General features: G+C 35.0%; 2 protein-coding genes across 5 annotated transcripts; both read left to right on the forward strand.

Annotated features, from left to right (window-relative positions):
• Positions 1-263: 263 nt before the first annotated feature.
• On the forward strand, positions 264-3,533 carry LOC105801860 (uncharacterized). Of its 2 annotated transcripts, none has more exons than XR_001136074.2 (10): positions 264-760; positions 859-937; positions 1,039-1,133; positions 1,380-1,484; positions 1,585-1,664; positions 2,383-2,473; positions 2,559-2,666; positions 2,773-2,859; positions 2,962-3,051; positions 3,135-3,191. XR_001136074.2 is itself a non-coding variant. In XM_012633185.2 (10 exons), exons 1-10 carry the CDS (start codon positions 503-505, stop codon positions 3,264-3,266), a joined length of 1,104 nt encoding a protein of 367 aa, XP_012488639.1. In that variant the 5' UTR covers positions 267-502; the 3' UTR covers positions 3,267-3,533. The 2 variants fall into 2 exon arrangements, 1 of the variants encoding a protein (XP_012488639.1); XM_012633185.2 differs by having other exon boundaries at positions 267-760; positions 2,983-3,051; positions 3,135-3,533.
• Positions 3,534-4,288: 755 nt separating this feature from the next.
• Positions 4,289-8,068, forward strand: LOC128031894 (uncharacterized). Of its 3 annotated transcripts, none has more exons than XM_052623484.1 (11): positions 4,289-4,577; positions 4,664-4,742; positions 4,846-4,940; positions 5,184-5,288; positions 5,405-5,484; positions 5,986-6,076; positions 6,150-6,257; positions 6,421-6,507; positions 6,633-6,701; positions 6,814-6,963; positions 7,487-8,068. In XM_052623484.1, exons 1-10 carry the CDS (start codon positions 4,341-4,343, stop codon positions 6,943-6,945), a joined length of 1,083 nt encoding a protein of 360 aa, XP_052479444.1. In that variant the 5' UTR covers positions 4,289-4,340; the 3' UTR covers positions 6,946-6,963; positions 7,487-8,068. The 3 variants fall into 3 exon arrangements, with proteins under 3 accessions (XP_052479444.1, XP_052479445.1, XP_012488640.2); XM_052623485.1 differs by lacking the exon at positions 7,487-8,068 and adding an exon at positions 7,079-7,299; XM_012633186.2 differs by lacking the exon at positions 7,487-8,068 and having other exon boundaries at positions 6,814-7,299.
• Positions 8,069-8,416: the final 348 nt, after the last annotated feature.

Consider the following 8,416-nt stretch of genomic DNA (forward strand, 5'->3'; position numbering starts at 1 on the left):
ATTTTTATATAATATTTTTATTTAGAATATTTTTATTTATTATATTTTATATTGATAAAATTCAAACTCAAAAGATGAATATTTTAAATTTTAATTTTACCAATTTAGTCAAAATCACATTTAATTTTCATATTATTTTTTTACAATTTTTTTCATCTAATGTTGTAATACAAATTATTAAATTGTTAAATTTTGTTGACAAAAAGAGAGAGTACATTATGTATAAACTAGAGATGCTATATTTTCATTTTATTCATGCAAAGCATATACGAAGAAAAGAAGCATTTTCCGATCCCCTTTGCCTTTCCTAAAAGGTTACGTTTTCCAATTGAACAACGAAAACGAACCCTCTCTTCATTTAAATGCAACCTTTGACCTTACACTATAAATAAATATTATACTATATAATTCCAAGAATACTAAACCATACCCATTCATTGTTTGATTTTATTGGGAACCAAAAGAAACAAATTTTACTTAAAAAATTTAAAGACGAGAGAAAATGGAGAGGGTAAAGGAATCGGAATCGGAGACGGCGTCGTCGTCGTCGGCGGGTAAATTGGAAGAAGAAGTAGGGAGGGTGATGGATCAAGCCAGGGAGTTGCACGAATCTGGAGCTTCGCTTTTATGGAAGATTTCAAACGAGGAGCAATCTCTTCGCCAAAAAGCCATTTCTCTTGAATCTTCTATTCGCCGTGTTCGTTCTTCAATCAATTCGCTTATATCTAAAAAGCTTTTGGATCCTGAGTTCGCTCGCAAGGTAAAACTCCTTAACCTGTTTTGCATGTTCCTTTTTCTTATCATTTCTGTCTTTTAATTGTTTCTTTCTTTCTTTATTTTTTTGGATCTGAGAAACAGCTCGAAGAGGATTTACAGAGAGCCAGCTCCATCCTAACAGATGGAGAAGCCGCTGCTTTTCTTCCTGCCGAAGCTCAGGGTATACTTTGATACTTGCTTGTTCTCTGTCTCTTTCTTTTTAAGTGATTTGATTTCCTGTAGTTAGGTGTAGCGATTAATTATTTGTAATTGGTATGGCAGGAAGGTTTCTGAGGATGTTTCTGGGACCAATCAATGTGCGAGCATCTCGTAAAGAAGTCCAGTTGAAAGTTAAGGAGGAATATAACAGCTACAGAGTAAGCATCACTTCTCTTTTACTCTTTTCTAATTTTTATTCGTTGATTGTCTTTTGGTTTGCATATGAATATATTCTTTAATTTAACGATAGCATGCCATTTCCCTCGTATAGAAATTCACCAAATTAATAGTAGGATTTATCAAATTCATGAGCTGTTTGTGAATTTTTATTAGACAGAAAATTGGGAATTTTTGAAAATTGAAGTATTTATGTATGCTTACTCTGTACTGTCTTCCTTCAACAGGATAGGACTGCCTTTCTGTTTCTTCTTTTCCCGTTAACTTTGCTTATTTTAAAATCTTGGATTTGGGAAGGATGCTTACCTGCATTTCCAGTTCAATTGTACGAGGTATTATAAAGGTTACTTAGATTTGGTTTACTTGTTGCTGATTTAAGGCAGAGTTATATTTCTGTGAATTAATGCTGAGTGTATGATATGTAATTGTCAGGCATGGTTGTTGTTCCTTTACACTGGTTTGGCTATGCGAGAGAACATATTGCGAGCAAATGGAAGTGATATTCGTCCATGGTAATTCGCATCCCTTTTTTTTTCTCAAATGTTTTCTGAAAGCAAACTTGTACATGTTTATTTTGTTGTGTTGTTCCCTGAAAGCAGACTTGTAACTGGAGAGTTAGTTAGAGGGAGGTAGATTTTCAGTATGATAATGTGATAATGTGAAGTTGATGTTTCTTTAAGTTTTGATGGGTGGAATCGATCCTTTTGGTTGTTTCTCAGTGGACATTGAAAGGAAATGGTGCCTATGTTAAATTCTCCTTTGGTTACCCCATCATCACAACTGAGTTTATGTATTGCTTGTAACTTGTAACCATTTTCTTATGTTGTAGATGGCTTATCTGTATGTTATCCCTAACTTAGTTGAAAATTAAAGAACACTCTCTTATTGCACATTTATTATGTTGGCTATGTTGCCGGATTTGCGTGAGAGACCATGGAGATTTGGCTTGCTTGTGATTACATGCTAGCATTTTACTGCAATGGCATCTTATTTATCCATGAAAGCTTTATGTGGATCATCTGAAATTGTTCAAATCCATTTAATCTTGTGGATCTCCTTTTTGCGGCTTACAACAGCCTGTGAGAACAATTATTGCCCAGGTTATGGAATGTGTATATTTTAGTTGATTATCAATTCTAGAACGTATAGATTTTCATTCTTGATGTTCGTCTGTAGTTTGTTTGTGTGCATAGTATTTTCCTGGTATTGATGACCACTATACTTTCGCAGGTGGATATACCATCACTATTGCGCTATGCTTATGGCCCTAGTTAGTCTCACTTGGGAGATCAAAAGACAGCCTAATTGTGCTCAGAAGCAGGTCACTGCTGTGCCATTGTACACTAATTAATTTTATTATTTTTATAACTTATTGCTGATTAACCATGTGTTAAATCCCTGTGCAGAGAGGTGTAGAACTTTTCCTTCAATGGGCTATGATGCAAGGAGTTGCCATGCTTCTTCAAAATAGATATCAGCGTCAGAGACTTTATACTCGTATTGCCCTTGGAAAGGTGCTATCTTCTTCCCGCATAAGCAATGGCTATTATGCCTCCATGTCAGATCCTTAAAATTATAGAGAATCAGTTCTAAATGCAAATCTTTTATTGTTGTTTCCAGGCTAATAGAATGGATGTTGTGTGGGGAGAAACGTCTGGTGTAGACGGCCAACTGTGGGTTTTATGTCCAATTCTTTTTGCTATGCAGGTAATGCAAGCTAACTTTTGATTAATTGCTGAGAATATGTAGACGGGACGAAATGCGTTTTATGATATTCTTTTTACCACTAAAAGGGTGTAAAACCTTCAGTTGTTGTGAACATGGTTATAGGGGTTTGAGGCATATGTTGGACTCCTATTGCTCAAGACAGCATTCGTTGGAGTTGTTACTGAATGGCAGGTAGGTTTTCTCTTAGTAAACAACATATGGTTGTATGTGAACTTGAAAAATGGTACCAATAATGTAAAACTGGGTTTTGGCAGGTAATTTGTTGTGGGATACTTTTGGTTTTGATGGCTGTTGGGAACTTTATAAACACAATACAGACACTCATGACAAAATCAAGGTTTAAAGCAAAGATGAAAAGATCAAAGAGCAAGCCGGAGTTGGATTAGAATGTCCTTGATTGTTAGGTACATCTTACATAAGCAACGCCTAGATATTCTTTCACCATTTTGAACTCTTTAAGAAAATGGCAAGTCCAAGACTAGGCTTCTTTTTTTTTTTTCTTTGAAATGTATTTTTGTAAGGTATTTTTATTTATATAAATTTTGATTTGTTAACGAGCCTGAGATATTAAATTCGTGTTATTGTTCGCATTGCTTTATTGTCAAGTACATTTAGTTGTAATCTTACTGAAAGTTGGTCCCCTAGTTTTCTGATATTCAAATTTATGGCCATCTCGGCCACAACACTGATTGCTTTTGGGATATGCTGATGACCTAGTTTCAATCGTGATCGCTAATAACAGCTTTAGCTTTTGCAATAACTTTAAGATTTAAGGGTTAAGGATTCGTAGAACCATCCCTCGCAATGTCCTGAACTTTTTGTCCAGAAATTGTCGAGGAATGTCAAAATGCCTGTCTTATCCCTAAAATCACATTCAAGACTTGATACGGATACTACGAGTGACTTTTTTATTATTATTTTCAGCTTCGTAACTGTATTTATTGATATATCTTTGTATATTTCCAAACTGAGGATGATGACGATGCACACCTTCGAATCATGTTGCAGATTTTAAGAGAATGAGAAGCAAATTAATTCGAAATTGAACAAGTGTGAGTTTTGAGAGAACATTTCGTTATATTTAAGTGACTTTTACTTGGATGAGACTTTAATATCAAGAAGAGGATTAAGCAATTTTAAGAAAATTTACTTAAGACTTTTTATAATTAATTTTTTATAAAAAAAATTTAAATTACATTATAAAGAATTAAATTATAAAAAAGATATAAAGAGTAATTATGGAAATTAACTTTACAAATTTATCTAAAATAGTGATATAATGTGTTATGTTAACTTGACGTTAGCAGTCCTAAAATATTACAAATCGACCATGTGACCATGTTACCTATACTATATATCCAGGGAATGCTAAATCGTACCCATTCATTGTTCGATTTCATTAGGATAACCCCCCCCCCCCCCCAAAAACGATTTTACTCGAAAATTCTAAAGACGAGGAAATGCAGAGGGCGAATGAATCGGCGTCTGCGGATAAATTTGAAGAAGAAGTAGGGAGGGTGATGGAGCAAGCCAGGGAGTTGCACGAATCTGGAGCTTCGCTTTTATGGAAGATTTCAAACGAGGAGCAGTCTCTTCGCCAAAAAGCCATTTCTCTTGAATCCTCTATTCGCCGTGTTCGTTCTTCGATCAACTCGCTTGTATCTAAAAAGCTTTTGGATCCTAAGTTCGCAAGCAAGGCAAAACTCCTTAACCTTTGCATGTTCCTTTTTCTTATCATTTCTCTCTTCTAATTATTTTATTTTGTTTTGGATCTGAGAAACAGCTCGAAGAGGATTTACAGAGAGCCAGCTCTATCTTAACAGATGGAGAAGCCGCTGCTTTTCTTCCTGCCAAAGCTCAGGGTATACTTTGATACTTACATGTTCTCTGTTTGTCTCTTTTTTTAAGTGATCTGATTTCTTGTAATTAGAGGTAGCGATTAATTATTTGTAATTGGTATTGCAGGAAGGTTTCTGAGGATGTTTCTGGGACCGATCAATGTGCGGGCATCTCGTAAAGAAGTCCAGTTGAAAGTTAAGGAGGAATATAACAGCTATAGAGTAAGCATCACTTCTCTTTTACCCTTTTCTAATTTTTATTCGTTGATTGTCTTTTGATTTGCATATGAATAAATTCTTTAATTCAACAGTTGCATGTCATTTCCCTCGTATAGAAATTCACCAAATTAATAGTAGGATTTATCAAATTCATGAGTTGTTTGTGAATTTTTATTAGATAGAAAATTGGGAATTTTTGAAATTTTAAGTATTTATGCTTACTCTGAACTGGTTTTCCTTCAACAGGATAGGACTGCCTTTCTGTTTCTTCTTTTCCCGTTAACCTTGCTTATTTTAAAATCTTGGATTTGGGAAGGCTGCTTGCCTGCATTTCCAGTTCAATTGTACGAGGTATTATAAAGGTTACTCCTTAGGGTTTTTGTTTAGATTTGGTTCACTTGTTGCTGATTTAAGGCGGAGTTATATTTCTGCGAATTGATGCTGAGTGTATGATATGTAATTGTCAGGCATGGTTGTTGTTCCTTTACACTGGTTTGGCTATGCGAGAGAACATATTGCGAGCAAATGGAAGTGACATCCGTCCATGGTAACTGTATCCCTTTTTCTTTTCCTCAAATGTTTTCTGAAAGCAAACATGTACATGTTTATCTTGTTGTGTTATTCCCTGAAAGCAGACATGTAACTGGAGAGTTAGTGTTAGAGGGAGGTAGATTTTTTACCGGTATGATAATGTGAAGTTGATGTTTCTTTAAGCTTTGAAGGGTGGAATCATCCTTTTGGTTGTTTCTCTGAGGACATTGAAAGGAAATAGTGTCTATGTTAAATTCTCCTTTGGTTACCCCATCATCGCAACTGAGTTTATGTACTGTTTGTAACTTGTAACCATTTTCTTAGGTTGTAGATGGCTTATATGTATTTGAAGAAGACAAATATTGGATAACTTTTGTATACATATTAATGCCTAGAACAGTCTCTTATTGCACTTTGATTAATTGTCTTGATTGCTTATGTTGGCTATGCTGTCGGATTTGCATGAGAGACCATAGAGATTTGCTTGCTTGTATTGACGACCATTATACTTCTGCAGGTGGATATACCATCACTATTGTGCTATGCTTATGGCCCTAGTTAGTCTCACTTGGGAGATCAAAAGACAGCCTAATTGTGCTCAAAAGCAGGTCACTGTTGTGCCATTGTATGCTAATTATTTATAACTTATTGCTGATTAACATTCTGTTAAATCCTGTGCAGAGAGGTGTAGAACTTTTCCTTCAATGGGCTATGATGCAAGGAGTTGCCATGCTTCTTCAAAATAGATATCAGCGTCAGAGACTTTATACTCGTATTGCCCTTGGAAAGGTGTTATCTTCTTCCTGCAACCTGCATAAAAAAAAGTTGTTTCCTTTAAACGTTAATTATTTTTGCGTAGTAGCTGTAAGCAGTGGCTATTATGCCTCGTTTTCAGATTCTTAAAATTATAGAGAATCAGTTCTAAATGCAAATCTTTTATTGTTGTTTCCAGGCTAATAGAATGGATGTTGTGTGGGGTGAAACATCTGGTGTAGATGGCCAACTGTGGGTTTTATGTCCAATACTTTTCGTTATGCAGGTAATGCAAAGCTAACTTTTGATTAATTGCTGAGAATATGTAGACCGGTCAAAATTGGTTTTATGATGTTTTTCTTAACCTCTAAAAGGGACTAAAACCTTCAGTTGTTTTGAACATTGTTATAGGGTTTTGAGGCATATGTTGGGCTGCTATTGCTCAAGACAGCATTTGTTGGAGTTGTTACTGAATGGCAGGTAGGTTTTCGCATCTCATGATTTCTCTCTTTGATCATATATGCCTGAAAGTATAAAGAATTAGTAAACAACATATGGTTGTATGTAAACTTGAAATTTTGGATTTTGGCAGGTAATTTGTTGTGGGATACTCTTGGTTTTGATGGCTGTTGGAAACTTTATAAACACAATACAGACACTCATGACGAAATCAAGGTTTAAAGCAAAGATGAAAAGATCAAAGAGCAAGGCGGAGTTGGATTAGAATGTCCTTAATTGTTAGGTAAATCTTACATCTAGTTTTTTAGTGTCATTTTTTTTAATGTTTCCAGTGTCTCATATATGTTTGTTTTAGATGAGGCAATGTGTGTGTTTTTGAAGTATTTTCATTTTTACAGGCAGTTTTACTTTATATGAAAATACACTCTTTTTTTGGTGTGTGTTTAACCAAAATGTAAAGTTGAGTGGAATCAAGCAACGCCTGGACGTTCTTTCACCATTTTGTAAACTCTTTAAGAAAATGGCAAGCCCAATACTAGGCTTTTTTGCTTTTCTTTTTAATTTATGTAATTTTGTAAGATAGTTCTATATTTATATAAATTTTGATGATTCTGAGATATTTGTTTATTAATTCATGTTGTTTTTCGCATTTTTGTCTAGTGTTATATTCCAAACATACATTTAGTTGTAAGCTTACTGGAAATTGGTTCCCTAGTGTATCGGCATACATCTGCTTGAGAGTCCTATGCGAGAAAGCTTACTGATTGCTTCGATGACCGATGACCGAGTTTCCATTGTGATCGCAGATAACAGCTTCACCACCTGCATTTGTCACAGGCAGCGGAATTCTAGCCCCGTGATACATTGCCCGGGTTTTGCTCCATGAAGTGCTGTCCGTGTTAAGTTTCACCCAACCACTACTCGGGGCTTGCCAAGAGACCGAGATAAAGGACTGTAGTGGTCTGCTGCTTATAGATGAACTGAGAGGGCAAAAAGAACCCCCACCGGCTCCTGCAGTAGTTTTTACCGTAACAGTGTTCTGTTGGGGGACTTTTCCCCAAAACAAGTGTGAATTACGTTGCAATATTTCCCAAAAGCATCATAAACCAAGGGATTGTGGGACCAAGGCACCGAGTTTTGGATATTAGGTTCACATAAAACAAGCCCTCGCAAATGGTGTCCATGGGTCAATAGTTTCCTAAAAGCCCATTACCTTTCATGTGAAGGCCTGCAAATTCAAGCCCAAATCTCAAGTGAAAAAACAAATTAAAAGGTTAAAGTACATGAGAGGTTCCTGTATTATTAGTCTCTGGATCAATTTAGTCTTGTATGATATTAAAAAAGAATCAACTAAGTTCATCTTAATTTTTTTAAATAATTTCTTTAAATTTAGTATTATTTTATATTTTTAATAGTATAAGTATTAAATTGATTTGTTTAATAATAGAAACACACATTCACCAAAATAAAAGTTAGCTATGATTTGTAGAAGCCACCGGCCCCAGAGTTTCTGCTTTTCAGTTGAAACTTCTTTTGGTTGGCATGACAAATTGTTAAATTTATTATTATATGTAAATATTTTTTTATAAATAAAATGAATAACTAAATAATTAGATACGTGAGAAGGCAATCTTTCATAGCGATTTGGTTGGTAAAGGATACTCTTCATGCTATTAGGGAGTCGCCTTTTAAGTGTATGGTCACCATCCAACTACTTAATTTTATCCTTTTTAAGT

This window comes from Gossypium raimondii, chromosome 11 (assembly GCF_025698545.1).
Source record: "Gossypium raimondii isolate GPD5lz chromosome 11, ASM2569854v1, whole genome shotgun sequence".
NCBI lineage: Eukaryota > Viridiplantae > Streptophyta > Magnoliopsida > Malvales > Malvaceae > Gossypium > Gossypium raimondii.

Excerpts from the sequence above, each read along its gene's own strand:
- LOC128031894 (XM_052623484.1), top strand. The coding sequence starts at position 4,341 with ATGCAGAGGGCGAATGAATCGGCGTCTGCGGATAAATTTGAAGAAGAA. Across the intron at positions 5,485-5,985 it reads GGAAGTGACATCCGTCCATG|GTGGATATACCATCACTATT; the intron begins GTAACTGTATCC and ends ATACTTCTGCAG. Across the intron at positions 6,508-6,632 it reads CAATACTTTTCGTTATGCAG|GGTTTTGAGGCATATGTTGG; the intron begins GTAATGCAAAGC and ends ACATTGTTATAG.
- LOC105801860 (XM_012633185.2), top strand. The coding sequence starts at position 503 with ATGGAGAGGGTAAAGGAATCGGAATCGGAGACGGCGTCGTCGTCGTCG. Across the intron at positions 1,134-1,379 it reads AGGAATATAACAGCTACAGA|GATAGGACTGCCTTTCTGTT; the intron begins GTAAGCATCACT and ends TTCCTTCAACAG. Across the intron at positions 1,665-2,382 it reads GGAAGTGATATTCGTCCATG|GTGGATATACCATCACTATT; the intron begins GTAATTCGCATC and ends ATACTTTCGCAG.